Genomic DNA, 20887 nt, shown 5'->3' on the forward strand with positions numbered 1-20887 from the left:
AAGCTTTACCCGATGGATGGTTCCCGTGAGGGAGTCCAGAATGTATAACAGTGGTGGTAATCATGTGACGTGGAACCATCATTTATCTCTGCTTTCCCTTTCTTTTCCCTTTCCACTCGCCATGCTATCAGCCAGCCTATTATCAGACCCCATTGTCCTGATGTTCCACCTTCTTATGTCTTCATTAATCAGCTTTGTCATCATGGATCAATTATTCTAAGACTCCTGAATTGAGGAGTTACTCCTTTGGATGTGACTTGACCTGGCATGAGGGAATGATGAAACATGGTGTCAGCTTTTCTGGATCAGAGAGAACATAGCATTGTTGTGTCCACATCTAGCTCTCCTTCTTCCAAATACTATTTCTGTTTTAGGCTTGTAAAAGTCACTATTTCCATTTCATAAGGTATCAACCATGATACTTGGAAGTGGCTAGAACACCAGGTTTAACTTATACTCCTGAAGAAAAATACACACAAATTCTGCGTGCAGAAGTGAAATCGTATGCCATTTTTTCAAAAGAGGATTTTCCATCTGACCTCTTTGCTTTCTCTTGTTGCTTTCAGTGATGGTAACTACCACACTGAATGGTGGAAGATGAGTCTGGATGTGTACCCAGTGATTTTCATGTAATCAAATATGAACTGATGTTGGAATTAATAGCTAACTCTATTTTGGATGATATAAAAATAACCTCCCACAACTGAATTTGATTAAACATGTGCTATGAGAAAGAGTTAGAGTAGGTGATCTCTAGAAGTTAAGGACTATGTCATTATTCCTGGAAAATGTTAGTGAAAGAACAGGGTAATTTTTATTTGTTTTTGTGAGATGACTATCAGCAAATGGATATATATCTACCTTTTCTTTCTTCCTCTGAAACTAGTATATGATATTTAACTTTTACACTTAAAGGAAAATATACATAAGTCCTGCAAGGAGAAGTCTTCAGAAATGAAGATCCACTATATGCTGTCTTGTCTAATTCAGGACACTACTACATAAATTAACCCTTCTTTCTTATATGTCTTTAATTTCTTGCTATTTCATTATGCTCTTTAAAAAAAAAAAAAAAGGTCTTGCTGATCTCTCAAATAATGGGCATTTCTCTTTTTAAGAGAGGAATCTGCCCATACTTAACTTCCTCACTTTCCTTTTACTCAGTGCATTGCAGTCTGGCTGAAAAGTTCTCACCAAGGCCTGCCTAAGTGCTTTGTTCTCAATCCTACCTAACTTCTCCAAAGCTTTTGAAACTATTCACCATTGATCACTCCTTGAAACCAACTGGTGTCTTGATTTCCATGACACTTTCATTTATTCGTTTATTAAAAATATGTATGGCACAACTATAACATGCAAATCATTGTATTAGTTGTTGGAGGTAAATAACTGAACAAGGGAAGCCAGTCCCTATTTTCATAAAGTTTACTGTTTGCCAGCAAAGGCCCTGAGGAAATAAGAAAATACTTCCATAATTAATTATTTGGTTTGATTTTTATGAAGGCCAAGAAAAATATGTGCATGGTTTTATGAGAAAAAATAATAGGAGGATGAATAAATGAATGATACTTGAACTTACATTTTAAGGATAAGCCAAGATTAATGTGTCAAAAAGCTAGGATCTGCAATAGAAATGTAGATGAAAGGTGGGAAAAACATTCTGATTCTTCAGTTTTTCTGCAGTCTACTGTAGGATCCTCTTCATTTCTTAGCCTTTAAATTATTTTCTTGACTTCAGCTACTTTGAAAATACTAATAACATATCATTTCTGACCAAGATCTTTCTTTTGAAGACTGAACAGCAGCTATAAAAAGCCTTATAGAAGCTGCAAATTCAACACATCCAAAGCAAGCTCACATATCTCATATCTCCAAAACCTGCTTCTCCTGTACCTTGGTAGGGGGGTGTCCCCACCCCTGAAATCAGTTGGTGGACGCCCAAGACGGAACTCAAAGATTCAACCTAAATTCTTTTCTCTCTCTCCGTTGCCTGCAAAATGCAACCAATCACGTTTCTTATGTCTGTCCTTAACATTTCTATGTGTGTTTTAATATTCCTAGTTTAAGTAGTTACCATTTATGTGAACTACTCACTCTAATATAACTCCGTCACCTTTCTTCACACCATTGCAAGATTTACCTTTTTGAGATGCAAATCGGATTATTTCTGTGTTATAATTTATTTTATTATATAAAAAAGTAATATTCTAAAGACCTTTGCATACTACATCAGGATCTTTCATGACCTGGTTCCCAATTAACTTTTTAAACTCATATCCTGCCACTCTACCCACCTTCACCATTGTGCTCCAGTAACTCTGCACTGCAGGTAGTTCTCAAGTGTGCATACTATGTATGTAATACTCTTCCCCAGATTGGTGGCCTTAGGGTAACTAATTAGGAATTTAAGTAGATTAAATTTGAAATTTTAAAGATGAGGAAGCCTCGGAGATATTGAATTCTTTTTTTTTTTAACATATTTTATTGGTTTTTTTACAGAGAAGAAAGGAAAGGGATAGAGAGTTAGAAAGTCGATGAGAGAGAAACATTGATCAGCTGCCTCCTGCACACACCCTACTGGGGATGTGCCCGTAACCAAGGTACATGCCCTTGACTGGAATCGAACCTGGGACCCTTCAGTCCGCAGACCGACGCTCTATCCACTGAGCCAAACCGGTTAGGGCGAGATATTGAATTCTTATGCAGACTAGGAAACTATTCTAGAGAAATTACCTAAATTTATACAACTAGTTGGAGCAGAATTGGGGCTAGAACCCAGGTCATTGTATGAATCCAAATTTTGTATGAAAAGAACAATGGTATCCATCTTTTGGAAGCTAACTAAGTAATTATTTTCTAACCAATTAAGACATTAAAAATATTATTTATCTTATTTGTCTTTGAAACTAATATAAAAAAACCATTTGGGAAATGTAACTATTTTATGTGTCCAATGTTTATTTGATCTCTTACTTGATATGTGCAGACAGTCATTCTGTATTTATATTTCATAATTAATGAACATTGTTTGCCATACTTGCAGTGTAAATGAATCTGAACCTTCTTTTGAAGCAACCAGAAGGTATTATTTCTATTTTAATCTGCATTTAATAAGAATAACTTCTTTCCTCGGACTTTACTTGATAATCTCTTGCTCCTATTCATTTTGCTCATTCTGGTGATGTATAAAGTTATTTATTAAAATGCGCTGGAATATTTCCAATAGCAGTGGTTCCCAACATTTGCAGGCTGCTGAAAGAATTAATTTGCCAAAATGGTCCATTGTGTCCACTGTTTTCCTTCAGTGAGTCACATATGTCTCAACTTTGGCTGAAACTCTCTGTTCTTAGCAAACTGGGTTTGGGATTTCATAAAATGGCAAAGAGGGATGGGGAGAGTAGAATAGAGTAAAGGGGGAGTGATAAATTGTCACGGAAGGAGACTTGACTTTAGACGATGAACACACAATGCACTATACAGATGATGTATTATAGAATTGTACATCTGAAACCTATATAACTTTATTAACCAATGTCACCCACTACATTCAGTAAAAATGCAAGAATGAATACGTATATTGTTTATGAGTTAAACAGTGTTGAAATCTGTGAATAAGCTAGAGATAGAGAGCCAAGTGCTTCAGGTATTTCAAAAAGAAAAAAAAAATCAGAAGACTTGAGGGAAGCAGACATGTCAGTAGTTGGGAACCGCTGTTGTACTGCATATATGGTTATCTAAAAGACCGTTAGCATATGCATATTATGTCTTCTAAACTCCCAGACATCATGTTTCCGGATAACCCCTGAGCATTTCTAACTACTCTTTTTCTTAACCTTACTCTCTTTTAACCTTAATTTCTTTATTAGCACTCACAGATCATGAACTAACTGTGGACGAGTGGCCCCTTCCCTGCCCCAGTCCCATCATCTTCTTTATCTTCAACTCACATGCATTTTCCTAATTATTGCAAATTAAATGCTGAGATATAGATCTGGTAGAATTTGCAAGCCAAAAAAAAGGGGGGACGAGAGGGTTATCATTTTAAAAAAATACACTATTTCAGTATGTATTGAAATATGTATTTCAATATTGAAATGGACTCCTTAAGATAGTATTCTTTGCTTTGAAATATGTATTATCTATTGCCTTAAATGTGTTCATGTGATTAAGCCACAAACACACACTATAGTTATAGTATCAATTCACATTTTAAGGTCTACATATAAAATGTATAGTTATGTAAAGTGCTTTTAATACAAATTAAAATATCTGTGGCTGCGAGAAAGTGAACTGTTATTTATCTTTATTTTAAAAACTATATTCATTTTAGAAAATAAATTTTTAATTGATAATTTCTACTTTAAAACACTTTTTTTTCATAACAAAATCAAATTTCACACATTGTGTGACATTTTGATAAAAATCTAGTCCCTTGAATTCAAGTGGAATCTTTAACTATTCATTAATAAAGTTGGTGGTTATTAAAATGTTCTCTTTTAGGAGTTTTCCATTTCTGTGTTTGCGATATTTTATTGGCCTTTATTCCACTTACTTACACTAAAATACACATACAGCATAGCAGCCTTGCGTGATTTTGTTGTATTGTTTTTCTTTTCCATTTTCCAGTAGGAGCAGATATTCTGTGGCTTATGCAGCTCAAAAGCCTTGGTTATTAAATGCAACAGTAGAAGAAAATATTACCTTTGGAAGTCCTTTCAACAAACAGAGGTAATTTTGAATGTATAAAATCTAGAACTAAAATGAGCAACTATTTCGAACCCTTATATTTGGTCCACAGTGTCTGGAATCTTTACACAGGGAGTTCCTTTCCTCTCTGCTTGACCCCCTTTCCAACCGTATCACCAGGTATTTTTTATTTATTTATTTATTAATTTTTTTATTTTTATTTTATTCATTTTAGAGAGGAAGGGAGAGAGAGATAGAAACATCAATGATGACAGCGAATCATTGATTGGCTGCCCCCTGCACTCCCCACTCTGGAGATTGAGCCTGCAACCCAAGAATCAAACTGTGGCCTCAACCACTGAGCCCCACTGGCTTGGCTTCACCAGATCTTTTGATTCAACTCTTTTAAGAGAAGTCTCATTGGAAGTTTCAGGCCATTATGTACATTTACTGAGAACAATTTGTACACCAGAATTAAACAGCCGAAAATGCAGTGTGTATGTATGTGCGGTGGGGAGGGGTGGTGGTGGTGGGAGGTTATTGGTAAGCAAAAGGAAAAACCCAACTAAGCAACAGAAAGAATGTTGACTTTGGAAAGAAGAGGGAGACTGTGGGATCTTTTAATATCCCTGGAGTGTTCAAAGCTATGACCTTTTCCTTAAGCCACTCTCACAAGGGTGTCTTAAGACCCCAAAACTGGGTCTTGAAAGTTAAGGAGAATTAGGTCAGGGGAGAAGCATGAGGAAGGGGGCGGGGAGAGGAAATAGATAGGTGGGAGGAAGAACCTAAATGGCATGGGGTCTGTTTGGGGCCTGGGAACAGACCAGACAGAAAGGAATTAGGGAATAATGACAGTGGGAAACTAGATTGTAAAGGAAGGCTGAGACAAGGTAGTGGTAAGCCCTGAAATACAATTGGATGTAATTGTGTGCATTCTAAGGAGGCACAGCACGTTTTAGAAAGGGAAATAATAAGGTGAATGTGATATTAATCTGGCAGTGTAATGACAGATATGTGGGATGAATCTGAATTAAGAGCAATGAAACATTTAGATGATTGTTAGAATAATTACCCAAGCATGTAGTATTTGTTGCCTGCATCTGGGGGTGACTAGAAAAGTGGTGGTTGACAGAAAATCATTCTACAAAAAGAATGTTCAGATATGAACAGGGAGAAGAAGAGGGAAGAATCAAGAATGACTTGAACATTTTAAGACTAGATGATTGAGAAAATGAAACCATTGATATTTTTTCCAACACTTTCAAACTCTATGCTTCCCTATACTTCCAATCCATTCGATCTCTAGTCCCAGCCTTAGATAAATTTGAATACTGTCAATCTTCATCTTCCGTTTGCTCTTCCTTCAGCATGTATGATTACTATGCACAGACACCCACCCAAAACCTATGATTTAGTCCTCGTGAGCCTCCTGTTGTCTGTCATATGCACTGTAAACTCATTCGTCTTTGTACAGTTTTTTAAGCTTCCTTTATCTCATATCTTGACAAATTATGACTCATCTTGCTGGATATTATTTACACCTTGCTTCCTCTGCAAAGATGTCACTAACTTCTCATAATGGTGAGTCATTTCCTTCTGTGTATTCCAGGAGCACCTAACAAGGTACATTTTTATTATATGTTTCTGTATCAGTCTTGTTCTCCACTTACTAGCTTTGTAAGAGTGAGAACCAACACCCATTTATCTCTATATCCACATACTTATAGTAGAGAGAGGCTAATGTACCCACATGCTCAATAAATGGCCCATTTCAGCTTCCAAGATATTGAACTTGGGACTTAGTTTCTGGGCAGCATATTAATAGTGTTCTAAAAATTCAACATCATTTCTCCTAAAGGTATAAAGCCGTCACAGATGCCTGTTCTCTTCAGCCAGATATCGACTTACTACCATTTGGAGACCAAACTGAAATTGGAGAGAGGGTGAGCTATGTATAGTTTAATTAAATGATGAAAAAAAATCTAGAAAAGTCTTTTGGTTTCCTGTAATCTTTAATGGAGCATAATAAAATCTGAGAGGTTAAAATTTGTATGTTGCCCTAGTGACAAGTTCCAGAATCAGGAATACAGGAGCTCTTTGATGCCACTCTCTCTTAAGTGTTTGTTGTATAACCACCATATACTTAACATTGTGCTGGCCACTTCGAGAGTTCGCAAGGAAAATAGAGCAGTTCCCGCCTTTGATCAAATGTATTTTTACTTTCTTGAAGTTTACTTTAAAGTGATTTGGAAACTGAGATTGCTTTTGACAACTTCTTCTACTCTTGTCAACATTGATTTATTCTTGTTAGAGTGTTCTTTTTTTTGAGTGTGTGTAAACATGTTTTTCATTGATGTTTTACTCTTCTGACCAACTGAACAATATTTATACCTTTATGTAATCTTTATAACAATGTTGGCTAAAATTGTTATAGACGTCAAGTATTGTGCAAAAGATTTTCTATGCTACCTGCATATTGAAGCTGAGCAAACGAAGGCTGAGAGAGGCTAAAGAGCTCGCCCAATCACAGAGTCAGTGGTGCAGCTGGAGTTAGTCTGACTCTGTAGTCTGCATTTTTTAAATAAAAAAGTCACGTTTATTTGTTCATTTCTTGCATTTGAAGTACTGCTCAATGACATCCTTGGCCTGAGACTCTTTGCCGTAGTCCTCAACCACCACACGACTGAAACCAACCACATTATGGGGTCTCCCCTCTTTGTGGATTTTGCAGAGGTCTATCCATTATCCTAGTTGCTTGTTGCTGTCAGTCGTAACTAGGTTGATTTGGTGTTCAGCACAAATGGCCTCCACCAACTTGACATTCTTAGGCTCATCACAGTAGAGGCAAGCACACAAAGGTGGCATTTGTCTCAGGCTGTGCCAGCTTTGCAGTGAATTCTGTTTGCTAGGCCATCCTGAATAAGGGTGGTCTTCAGCACTCCTTGTAAAGCAGTATTTTTTTTTAAAGCAGTATTAACTATTAACACCCATTACTCCTCAGGCAGCAATACCTTCCTCAGCCATGGCAGTGGATTATGGGTGGAGCCATATCTTGAACACACCAAGTCCTCTGCCTCTATGCAACTCTGCAGTGGCAGGGAAAGAGCTATAGTCTGCATTCGTAATGAGTATTTATTGCACTATGGTTTAGTATTTAAGAGCATGAACTTAACTTCTCAGAGCCTTAGTTTTTATGTGTGTAAAATGAGAACAATACTACATATTGGAATTACTGTGAGGAATAAAAGAAATAAGGAATGTAAAGCCATTCACACAAGTCTGACATATATCAAGGGCTCAATAAATATAGCAGGCCTTCAAATAATGTCATTTTGTTCAGCATCATTTCATTCATTGTCAATTTGGTATAACATTGAGATGCTTTTTTTTTAATATATTTTTATTAATTTCAGAGAGGAAGGGAGAGGGAGATAGAAGCATCAATGATGAGAGAAAATCATGGAGCGGCTTCCTCTTGCATGCCCCCTACTGGGGATTAAGCCCACAACCCAGGCATGTGCCCTTGACCGAAATCGAACCCAGGACCCTTCAGTTCGCAGGCCAATGCTCTATCCATTGAGCCAAACTGGCTTGGGCCATTGAGATGCTTTTGGAACTTAACTCTTGTTTACATCAATTAGTCTGTCATTTTGTCATGGTTCCAAGAACCTGTGGACTATGTTAAGTGAGGACTTACTGTACTAGGTTTTAAACATGTTATAATCAACACTTGACTAGAAAAGCATATTGCTGCATAGTTCTGTTGAATAAAACTTATAATATCAAATTTACCAGTACACTACAGGCACAATTCACAAAATGAGAAGAAGAAGAAGAAAAAAAGGAATTTTCTGTGGTCTTCAACACTCACCAGTGTTTTGGTTAATAATGCTTTTGTACAGGAGAGCTCTGTATCGGAATGAAAGGGGGCTTAATGTTATCAGTCAGGAATTACCTTAATATAATTCAGGTATTGACCACTAGACAGTTTTCATCTTATCTCGTCAATGTTATCACAATTTAATTAGTAAATTACCATTATTTTAAGATTTTTAAAGTCATTTTTTACTAATTATAATTTAATTAGTAAGTTACCATTATTTTAAGAGTTTTTTTGTACTTAAGGAATTTTTAGCCAGCAGATCATTTACTAATGAAAAGGTGGATATTTATGGATATTTCTTCCCTAGGGCATCAACCTGAGTGGGGGTCAGAGGCAAAGAATCTGTGTGGCACGAGCTCTCTATCAAAATACCAACATTGTCTTCTTGGTGAGAATATGGCCTTTACTTATATTTCTATTCATTGTTTCCCTCTGGAAATGAGTCTTTAAAGGATAAGTCAAATAATTTAAGAAAAGATGATTTAACTTGTGAAATCATAGAAAATGTAAGAGAAACAAATCATCACAGTACAAATCAGATCAATATGTAAGGTTGAGACTTGGGGGCCCTATATTGATGTCCAAGAGACTGAGGTGCCCACATGGTTGCTTATATGAGTTTCTGAACCACGAGGATGATTAATGAGGGAGTGTGAATGGTGCTGGATCAACTAGACGGAATCATAGGTCTTGTTTATATTTTCTGACAAGGAAAGAAGGTCTGGAAAATACATTCCTGGTGGATATAAGCATGGCACTCCATTCCAGTGGTGTACAGCTCAGGCAACTCAAATTTGTCTGTGAAACTTCCTAAAACTATAAAAATCTTATTAGCACCGCTAAACCCATTCAACCATAATCTGTAAGGGCAGGTCTAGAGTCTCTATCTTAAAAAAGCTTCATGAATGTTTATCATGTATATCCAGGGTTGTTAAGTTGGTTCTACCTGTTCATCCACAAATAAAATTAGGCGATTATGTTGATTATGAATTTGTTCTTGTTTGATTCCTCCAGCAGGAGGAAGTCAAAGTAGCTTAGTTTACAAATAGATAACGTATGTCAGAAACCAGAAGACTATGTAAATGCATCCTTCCCTGCCTTTTCCTTCTGCACAATTATTAAATATTTATAAATCTGGTTTCCAGACCTCCTTTAAAGTTTTCACTTCACCCATCTTGAGAGTCTCTTCAAAATATAGGTTGGTTTTGGAGTTTCCCACTAAGTTGGACCCATTACTGGGAATGGGAGTAGAATTTGGACATAGTATAAATTCACTTCAGGTTAATCTCCCTAAGAATACCAGTCTCCAACAAACACTCTAAAAGCCATAGCAGGTTCTGGCAGTAATTTGTGTAATTGTAACTCTTTTTCATAATGAATGAACCCCCAACTAGAAATGACTTCTTGAACTTTGGGATCAGTTAATGACTGAGCCACCTGAGAACCAGGTAACTTGGAAATCTGAAAGAGACCAAGGTCTTCTGGTATCGTATTCTATCCTAGTTCCTTTCACTGCCTTCAATTTACAGACCCTTACTTATCTCAGCTGTAGAACCACGGAACACAAGTCATAGGGTCAACTTATTGTGTATTCCTAGCCATTCATTATAGGTTTATTTTGCATAATCTCTAATAGCTTCTTTATTTAAATTTTATTTATTGATTTTGGGAGAGAGAGAGAGAGAGGAGAAAGAGAGAGAGAGAGAAACAAAGAGAGAGAGAGAAACATTGATTTGTTGTTCCACTTGATGACTCTCTCTGAGGACAGATTGCTTATCTTTAAGGCAGCATTTTTCTTCTTGATCAGTGTATAAGTTTCCTTTCACTGGTATAACAAATTGCCATAATTAATGGCTTAAAAAATACAAATGTATTATCTTACAGTTCTGTAGGTTAAACGTCCAACATAAAAAAATAAAAGCTTCATTTTAATTTATTTTTTCTGACAATTTAAAGTTATATGAGGTCTGTTTTTAAAATTATATTTGAGGGATAATTTGTCTTTTGTTTATTTGTATTTCTACTTTCTAGAGGAATTAAGTTACATAAAGGATATAGAAATTTTTACCTTCTCCCTATTTTACTGGTTGTAGGACGATCCATTCTCTGCCCTGGACATTCACTTGAGTGATCACTTAATGCAGGAAGGGATTTTGAAATTTCTCCAAGATGACAAGAGGACACTCGTTCTTGTGACTCACAAACTGCAGTATCTCACACATGCTGACTGGGTGAGAGTTCAGAGGAAGTGTCATTAATTTTGATATGATAGTTCTTTTAATAAACAGGGACCCTAAGAAGTGCTCTCTGAGATCAAGGTGATTCCTCTGGCCAGTTAAGGCTTTTTGTGCTAATATGTGCTTTCCTTAGATCATAGCCATGAAAGATGGAAGTGTCCTAAGAGAAGGGACTTTGAAGGACATTCAAACCAAAGATGTCGAGCTTTATGAACACTGGAAAACACTTATGAACCGGCAAGATCAAGAATTAGAAAAGGTAATTGTTCATAGTTTGGAAGTGTTCAGAGTCCAGTTCAGAAGAGTGAGAAATGTACTGTATAATTACTAAAAATATTTTAAAGAAGTACTTTCATTTAATGTCTAATATTTGATAATGGTCCTCATTTGAAATCCTCATTTGAAAGTAACTGCATATTTATATGTATTAACAAATGGGCTACTTTGAAACTATAAAATTCTAATGATATCTTTTGACAGGTTTTTAGAAAATTTTTATTGGAATTTGAACCATATTACAATTATGTGTGTGATTAAAGCTTAAACTATTTGCTGAAGCATGATATAACCTTATGTTAGTTATGTATATCTTATTTTTCTTACCTGTAATGTGAGAATATTTTCATTCACTACCTATAAGTGGAGGGTCATGGGCAAAACAAAATCCAAGATACCTTTGGAAAAAGGAAGATCTGTGAGCTGTGCGTGAAGTTGTAAAGCATGTATTGGATAGGGTTGAGTTGGGAGTGAAGGAAGGTGATCAGAAAGAAATAACAATAAAATTTTACATTTGTATAGCTTTTAAAGACCACAAAGCCCCTTTTACATGATCTCATTTAACTAGCACAAAATTCCAGAAATCAGGAAAAAAAAATAGAGAGAGTGAGAAATTAGTGGGGAAAAAATACCATCTCACCTTTACAGATGGGAAAACAAGCTCAGAGAGGTGAAGTAACTTGGTCACAGTTGTACAGTATAACAAGTGATCCTAATTTGACTTAACGTAGGTCCATATATAATAATTTGAGTATAATGTTATGTATGGCATAAATATAACATTGAACGAGGTAATAACAGAATTGAAAATCAGATTGAGTATAATTTAAAAAGAACAATTGTGATTGAAAGGCGAAATTATAAATTGAATTAGTAAATTTTTGAATTCTTATCTTTTGAGTTGGGCCTAAGCAATGTCCAGAATTTTGTACCTCTAGCCAGGAATGAACATTATAAAATGAAATCTATATCAGCAAATTTCTGAGAATACCAAGAAATTAAAATGTATTATTTTATAAAGGAATAAAAAGACCTGTTTCAATAGAGAAAGGAAACCAAAAAGTCAGATGCTGAGATTGCCGTGTCTTCTGTGGATTTGCCAAAAATATCAAAAGGAAGAAATGATATACGTAAATATCCTTAAGTAGAATAGGACAAATCATAGAATAATTGAAAGACATTCGCAAAAAAAAAAAAAAATTACAAGGTAAAACTGGCAAGTGCCAACATAGGAATTATACTGTGAGAAGCTTGATTATGAATTTACTTGGGATAGCTCCAAATGATAATTTTTCAGATGCCAGGAAGAAAAGAATATGATGTAAGCTTAAGGTGTAGGATCATTTATGGTTTACTTTGGAAAGAAGATCTGGAAAGAGAGAGAGAGAGCTCTTGGCTTGATTTTGTGGTAATACTGTTAAGCAAGCCAGAAAGAAAGTCTGTTAAGTTGTATTTAGAAATGAAATGACCACTTGAGATAGCATAGCTCTATAATTAAAGACACATTACAAGCTTCTAAATCAGTGGAGGGAGATATGGAACAAGTTAGGGTGTGGACAGCTGTGAGGTGGACTGGTGGCCAATAGAAGCCAAAATGAACCATGCACCTGCTCAGAATCCTCATCTGGAAATGGAGGGAGGGTATGCCACCTGGGGAAGGGCAGACACCTGAATTCATCTGCAGCCAGGGAGAGTCACACTGTGGGACAAGACCACGAGAACACCTTGGAGAAGTGTTTGTAAAACAGCTTCTTGTTTAATTTGTTACGTGGCAGGACAGGGTGTGTGCCTGGAGCACTGGTTTTCAACCAGGGCAGATTTTGCCTTTTAGGAGACATTTGGCAACATCTAGAGACATTTTTGTTGCTGCATCTGGGGAGGTAGGTGTTACTGGCATCTAGGGGCGGTGCTAACCATCTACATCGCATAGGCCAATCCTCACAACAAAGAGTTACCGGGCCCCGATGGTGATAGTGCCAAGGCTGAGAAAGGCTGGCCTACAGCCAGAACAGATCGAGCAAGCAGAGAAGGAAGGTGAAATTAAAGGACCCCCCAAAACATCCAGTCTCAGAACATTAGGCAGAACTGCCAGTTTAAGGGTAAAGGGGGTAAACAGAAAAGAATATCTATATATATAAAAGGCTAATATGCTGTGTCAGCCCGACTGGTAGCTATGATGTGCACTGACTACCAGGGGGCCAACAGTCAACACAGGAGCTGCTGAGCTGCAGTGACTTGGCAGTGGCAGTTCTCAGGTGACACACCCTGAAACCAGAGAGGAGGGAGCCCGATTCCTCACAGGGTCATGCAATCCTACCTTTGGCCATGGGTTATGTTGTTGCTGGGGCAATGTGGGCCCTGAATCTTTTTTACTGCACACTTGTGTTTGTGTTTCACACCTGTACGATAGCAACTTTGCAGAGTGCCCTCTCGCACTCCAGAACCCCTTGGGGGATGTTGGAGAGCCAGTTTCGGCCCGATCCCCACAGGCCAGGCTGAGGGCCTCCACCTGCCGGTGGGACCCCACTTACTCCGTAGATGCCCTTCCAGCCATGGTGTCACCCCAGGTGAGGCTGGCCGGGGAGGGATCATGGGAGGTTGGCTCCAGGGCGTATCTGGCCCTTCTCGCCCAGTTCTGCCCCACCGGCCACCTTCTAATTAATTTCCTTTCAATGTTCATGAATCTGTGCACTTGGTCACTAGTGTTAAAAGAAATAGCAATGAAAACTACAATAAAGAGAAAGAAAAGACCTTTTTTTTAGCTGATTTAAATATTATTTAAAATTCTAGCTTGGATGACAACCATTATCTTCATCATGTGATTAAGATTAAATAATTGGCATTATTTGATGTTTCCTCCCCTAGCCTCCAGCCCTCATCTTGAGCTGACCCATAAAAGGCATTCAATGATATTAATTGGATAAATGAATCTAAATTCATATTTACTACCTGATCCAAATATCAACACTATTAAAACATGTTAACCTGTAATGAACTTAATATGAGCATTTTCTAATAAGAAACATGGTCTTAAAGATTTTTTTAAATGTCTATGAGATGTTAAATTTCTTGCTCACATTGTGTGGAGGTTGAACAAGACCCAAATCTTCTATTTTTCAATGTGCAGGTTCAATTTTTTCATTACACTATTTCCAAAGTATTGGGTCCTCTTGAAGTTTGTGTTTTTATCTGATCTCATGTCCAAGTGTTGGTTTTCATATCATCATACAAAATAAAAAGCTGATGTCAAATTGTCTCTGGAAAATAAAAACTGTTCAGGAAACACTTTCACTTTTTTTTTTTTTTTAACCAAGACTCTGGAAGCAAGAGAGCCATCTAGAATAGCAGGTCTCCTAAATCACAGGTGTCGGATGAGGCTAAATAAATAAGTAAACCCCAAACCAAAATCGCTACCTAGAGACTGATCACTTCAAAGGTTTGTTGGTTTATTGATGTAGGAAGCTGATTTGTCTGTGTGTGTGTGTGTGTGTGTGTATGTGTGTGTGTGTCAGCATATACAGGAAACCCTTAAATTACCATAGATTGCAAAAGTTTGTGGGTCAGTTGTTTGGAACTCAGAATGCATTTCCCCACAGAAACCGGGGACATGGTTAGTTTCCCAGAATGTCGGGCAGAAGCTCATTTAATCCACAGTGTAACACAATGCTACTCCAGTTCTGAAGCCAGCGGGACAAGGGTGTTGGAAGCAGAGGAGTGGAGAAAATGAAACGCTCTTCCTTTCTTGAGGCTAGTCTGGAGCAACCCTTAAAAATTCAGTTTGATTTTGATCTTTCTGCATATCTCCCCCTCTTGGGTTTTTCTCCTAAACTGCTAGGCACCTAAGCACCCTCATTTCCCATTTCCTTAAAAATTGCCTATGTTCCTTTAATTCCTATTGAATGCTCTATCTTTTGTGCAGCTGTCTTAGTGAGATGCTAAAGAAACTCATTCTGATTCAATAATTCACAATAACAGTGTAGGAAAGGTAGTGCTTTAGCCAGTCTAGAATGACATGTACTTTTTAAAACATATTTTTATTGATTTCAGGGAGAGGAAGTGAGAGGGAGAGATAGAAATATCAATGACGAGAGAGAATCATTGTTTGGCTGCCTCCTGCACGCCCCCTACTGGGGATTGATCCAGCAACCTGGGCATGTGCCCTGACAGGGAATCAAACTCAGACCTCCTGGTTCATAAGTCAAAGCTCAACCACTGAGCTACACCGGTGGGGCTAGAACAACATGTATTTTTAAGGAAGATATATGTTAACATAGGTAAACCTTCAGTTAGCGAAACTACAGGGAATATCTGAAAGTGATATAAAAACAAAGCAAGTGTCCCTGTCCCTGGGGTCAGCTCCATCATGCTGTTACTACCTTTCCAGGCTTCCTGTTCTGTGCCTTTAACTCTGAAGCATCCCCTATAAACCTCAGGCATTGCCCCACACTGCTCCTATGGCAGGAGTTAGGGACCTCTAGAGAGAGCAGAGCCCACATGGTAAAGATAACTAACGATTGGTACTGTGGGTCACTGATTGGCAAGTCAAAACCTTCCTGTGGCTGTGAGCTCCTTGAGTGACAGCCTGATGTTTCCTGTAGGATATGGAAGCTGACCAAACAACCTTAGAGAGAAAAACTCTCCGAAGAGCCATGTATTCGAGAGAGGCCAAAGCCCAGATGGAGGATGAAGATGAAGGTAGATTTTCCCCCCCTTACATTTGAAATATTCATATGGGTAATAGGATGGGAGGGTTTTACTTTGGCAATTGACGCATGAGTGTGCCACTGAGGAATAAGCCTCTTTGCAGGGGGGAAAGAGCTAAATCAAATACAGAATAGTGAAAATGAAAAGAGTAGGAGTGAAGAAAAGTTGTATGTAATCAATCAACAGGCATCTTGAGGAATTTCCCATAGTGAGTCTCAGTACATTTGTGCTGTGTGAGAGAGAGCTGAAATAAGGTTTTTCCTGCCAAAAGCATTTAAATGTTCTCAGCCTAATACTTGTATTTCTATAACTTTGAGGGAGATTTTTTTTAAAATATATATATATTTTATTAATTTCGGAAAGGAAGGGAGAGGGAGAGAGAGATTGAAACATCAATGGTGAGAGATAGTCATTGATGGGCTGCCTCCTGCACGCCCCCTACTGGGGATTGAGCCCACAACCCGGGAATGTGCCTTTGGATGGAATCGAACCTGGGACCCTTCAGTCAGTCAGCAGGCCGATGCTCTGTCTGCTGAGCCAAACTGGCTGAGGGAGATTTTTATATGCTTTATTATGGGATAATACAAATTCTATCTACCCATTGCCTATCTGAAGTTTAAACAAGTATTTTGTATGCAGAGGAAGAAGAGGAGGAAGATGAGGATGACAACATGTCCACAGTAATGAGGCTCAGGACTAAAATGCCATGGAAAACCTGTTGGTGCTACCTCACTTCTGGAGGATTCTTCTTGCTCTTTCTGATGATTTTCTCTAAGCTTTTGAAGCATTCAGTCATCGTAGCTATAGACTACTGGCTGGCCATGTGGACATCGGAGTACACTATAAACAACAGTACTGGGAAAGCTGGTCAGGTACAGTGGGTTCTGTGTTTACGTCATCAAGGAAAGGTTGAGATGAACAGTGATACCTTTTTATCTAGTTAGATACTAATAGCCCAAATGTTATAGGACTGTTGTAGTGATTCCCTAAGTTAATTAGAACAGGACCTGTCAAAGTAGGATCTATTATCATCACTTTTATTTTTAAAGTTATAATAAGAAACATTTAAAGATGATGTTTGGATTTAGATTCAAAAGAATTATATACACACTAGAGACCTGGTGCATGAATTCCTGCACAGGTGGGGTCCCTAGGCCTAGTCAGTGATCAGGGCCAATAGGGGCCCTCTTGCCCAGTCCTGATTGGGGCTAGGCTAATCGGGGCCTGCTGGCCAAGGGGAGGAATACAGGGAGGGACCACGGGAGGTTGGCCGGCCGGCCAGGGGGAGGGACCATGGGAGGTTGGCTGGCCTCAGGAGGTTGGCTGTGGGAGTGCACTGACCACTAGGGGGCAGCTCCTGTGTTGAGTGTCTTCCCCCTGGTGGTCAGTGCGTGTCATAGCGACTGGTCAACGGGTCATTCAGTCGTAACGGTCACTTAGGCTTTTATATATATAGATACTGTGTGTGTGTGTGTGTATGTGTGTGTGTGTAACATACATATGGGACTGTGCTGTTGTTTTTCTGATGTTATTTGATATTAACCACCCATACCAGTGAATTAGCTGTTCCTTCTGAGATTAGGGATAGAGAGAATGAACACTGCAGTATAGAAATCCAAGGATATTTCAAACCTGAAAACAGACACTTCATCTGTCCTTAGGCAAACTTTGAAAAAGAATGAAAGAAGCAAGTGGGAACTAGGCCTTAGGATTATGGTGGGGATTTGCCCCAAGTCTCAAAAATTGCACTCCTTCAACTGTCTAAATGGATGAAAGATAATGAAGTTGACAATACTGACTGACTTTGATATTGGTGTTCTAGTAAGAAAAAAAAATCAGTTGATAATTTCATGTGTTTTTGTGTGTTGGTTGCTTCTTAGACCTACTATGTGGCTAGATTTAGCATACTCTGCGGAGCAGGTATTTTCCTCTGCCTTGTTACATCTCTTACTGTAGAATGGATGGGCCTCACAGCTGCCAAAAATCTTCACCACAATCTCCTCAATAAGATAATCCTTGGACCAATAAGGTAAAAAGGAATTATTTTTTACTATCATATAAAAATATACATGCATTTTTCATTTAAGTGAAATGTGAAATTTTAAAGGTTTTTTTCAGTCCTTGAATAAATGAATAGGGACCTTTTCATTTTCATGACTCCAAGATGTCTGTCTATTCACAGTGCTCAGGTTCCAAATAGTTTAGTATTGTCATACATTTCAATCTGTTTATCACCTAGGTTCTTTGACACCACACCCCTGGGACTGATTCTCAATCGCTTTTCAGCTGATACAAATATCATTGATCAGGTGAGTGCCTGAGTTAGTTCCAAGTTCAAGAATAAATTTTTTTTAGTGTAAACTAAGTAACATTTTGAGATAAACCATAATTCCTCTCAACAATAGAGGATTTATAACACTTAATTGAAAATCTATTTGCATTTATATCAATATTATATACATAGATGATTTCTAGAATAAAATCTTTAAGAAAAACCTTAATTGAAAACAATTTATGCATATAGAAGGGAATACTTAGAGAACCAGCATGAAATAAATAGAAATAGCAGAGGATAAACTAACATTTAAACTCTTTAGTATAAAAAGGAATGATTTTGATCAATGTTGTATCGTTATCCACAGTAGAGTTTGTAAAAGTTGAGTTAGTGTGGAGTGTCTCCCAGAAGTAAAGAATACAAAGCCAAGCTGTCTTAGATGTCCTTTACTTTTATTAGATGGGCTCTTGAATGAGAGAAGCTTTAGATGGTGTGGTAGTTTAGGAAAATTCCAGGATAATCAGTTTAGTCTTAGGTTCTTAGGCATCTAGAAGTTTGTCCTGAAATTAAAGACCTCAAACTCAGCTTACATAACTCCAAGAACAGACCCCTTAGGATGGTAGAGAAAGAATCCACCAAATTCAGCCCTTGCCTCTTCAGATTTTCCAGAATGGCCTTAGGAACACCTGAATTACCCTCAATTTAGAGAAAGAATGCTTGATGCATGCAGCTGACTAAAAAGTACATGGACAAGTAAGATGTATAGTATAGTGCTTTTTATATAAAGTCCACAAGATAAATAGGTAGGTAAGTAGGTAGGTAGATAGGTAGGTAGGTAGCTAATAACTGACCAATGACAAGTAGGTAGATACATGGATAAATATACTAAACTATGGGAAGTAAGTAGAGTTGGAGTGAAGAATTGCTTACAATGAAAATGTTTATATGCTACTTTCATAATTAACTGAATAACATCACAATATAAAATGAATATGTTGCATTATAACTAATGCCTATTTGAGCTAAAACATTTTTCTTTCAACCTACCTTCATAATAGCACATCCCTCCAACTTTGGAATCTCTCACTCGCTCAACGCTGCTCTGCCTGTCTGCCATTGGCATGATTTCTTATGCTACCCGGGTGTTCCTGGCTGCTATTGTGCCTCTTGGAGTTGCCTTTTATTTTATCCAGAAATACTTCCGAGTGGCCTCTAAGTAAGTTAACCAATGTTCTATTCATCTTCAAAAGTCTATATATTTGACGTATTATGATCCAGATTTACTGTAGTGTTTTTCAAGATAAGGTATGGAATTTAGAAATGAAACCTATTTTTAGCATGATGAAGCCTATCCTGACTTTGGAGATATATTATAATTGTTTCTGTAATGGGTTGTCTGAGTCTTACATAGCCCTGGACATATATTAACATCGGGATTGATCTATTAAATTTTGAGTCCACAGACTGTTAAATTTTTTATTTCATGGTCCTTTTACTGAACATGACATTGCCAAAAAACCTTACAAAATCTAACATAGTCCCAAAGAATAAGTGAGTTAATATTATTTATTATATTCCCAAATGGTGAAAAAGGTAAAAGATTTAGAAATGCTTAAAATATGTTCTGTAAAACAATACAGTACAAATAAAAAAAACAAAGATTAAAGATATAAAACAGACTGATGTCTATACAAGTAGATAATCTTGAATGCTGTAACTTTAAGAGATTGGAAATTTTCAGATTAGATTATTTAACACTAGAGGCCCGGTGCACAAAATTCGTGCATGGGTAAAGTCCCTAGGCCTGGCCAGCGATCAGGGCTGTTGGGGCCTTCTGGTTGCTGGCCAGAGCCTTTCTTTTGGCTGCCGGACAGGGCCTCCCTTCCCTGGCTGCCAGTTGCTGGCTGGGGCCTTCTTTCGTTCTGTACCACCCCTGGTGGTCAGCGCACATCATAGTGAGTGATTGAACTCCTGGTCTCCTGGTCGAACTCCTGAGGGGACAATTTGCATATTAGGCTTTTATATATATAGATGCATTTGAATATCCAGCCAAATAAATAATAACCAAGGATTTTAAATTATTCTGTTAATATGCAATTAGTCATTTGCTGAGATATTGAATGGCGAAATGAAATATAGTACCAGTTGTTTTGAAATGTCCAGTTTAACTTTGAAGCCCTGCTATAAATACTTCAGTAAATGTTATATCATTGCAATAATCAGATTATTTCAACATTTATTAAGCATTTACTGTGTTGCAAATAATTGTGTGAGCCATGGGGCCGATGAAGAGATCAGCATGACAAGAAACTGTTATGAAACAGTTTTTGGGGGAAGACACAGCATATTAAGTGCTGAAATAGGAAGGAAAACAAGTTTGTTCAGTAAACTAAACATATTTTGTAGGACTTGAGGCAGGGAAGTATAAGAAGAAATCAGGAAAGATAAGAAAAGGCACGATTGCAGTTGGGAACCTCTGAAAACATCATACAACATTTCTTAATTTAAAAACTATATAGTTTCTCCCTGAAGGGTATGAATTAGGGTTCTTCAAATGTTAGAGATCTGTATTAAATCTAGAGGGGTTTTTTTCAGTTCCAACCTCATCCCCTTTTCTTATAGCAAATTCAGACCAAAAGGGAGAGGCTAGTCATCAAATTCACCCTTCCTTTTGTCCCTGGTGTTGTTGTTCATGCCACTTTGATGGAGGGGCAAAAACGTTTAGTTACTTCATTTCTGCTAGCTGTTTCCAAATCTATCCTTGCTTTCTCACCACTAAATTAAACAGTCATAACTTAACTTTAGTCACATACTTATTTTTCGCCC

The 20887-nt window shown here is 37.6% G+C and overlaps 1 protein-coding gene and 1 pseudogene across 2 annotated transcripts in view; one reads left to right on the forward strand and one right to left on the reverse strand.

Moving 5' to 3' along the window:
* Window positions 1–20887, forward strand: part of ABCC9 (ATP binding cassette subfamily C member 9) — a 116070-nt gene that overhangs the window by 62673 nt on the left and 32510 nt on the right. The window contains exons 20-30 of the mRNA XM_081082744.1: window positions 3044–3082; window positions 4627–4728; window positions 6545–6629; window positions 8877–8957; window positions 10663–10800; window positions 10940–11065; window positions 15681–15777; window positions 16426–16658; window positions 17667–17815; window positions 18026–18095; window positions 19120–19277. Of these exons, the coding sequence (XP_080938870.1) occupies window positions 3044–3082; window positions 4627–4728; window positions 6545–6629; window positions 8877–8957; window positions 10663–10800; window positions 10940–11065; window positions 15681–15777; window positions 16426–16658; window positions 17667–17815; window positions 18026–18095; window positions 19120–19277 (1278 nt within the window). The remainder of the gene's footprint in view (window positions 1–3043; window positions 3083–4626; window positions 4729–6544; window positions 6630–8876; window positions 8958–10662; window positions 10801–10939; window positions 11066–15680; window positions 15778–16425; window positions 16659–17666; window positions 17816–18025; window positions 18096–19119; window positions 19278–20887) is intronic.
* LOC308512397 (small ribosomal subunit protein eS12-like) lies at window positions 7291–7710 on the reverse strand (annotated as a pseudogene). The gene is made up of 2 exons: window positions 7698–7710; window positions 7291–7663 (listed from the first exon to the last, which is right to left on the reverse strand). The product of its transcript is annotated as a small ribosomal subunit protein eS12-like (transcript).

The sequence above is a fragment of the Myotis nattereri genome, assembly GCF_964212035.1.
Source record: "Myotis nattereri genome assembly, chromosome: 2".
Lineage (NCBI taxonomy): Eukaryota > Metazoa > Chordata > Mammalia > Chiroptera > Vespertilionidae > Myotis > Myotis nattereri.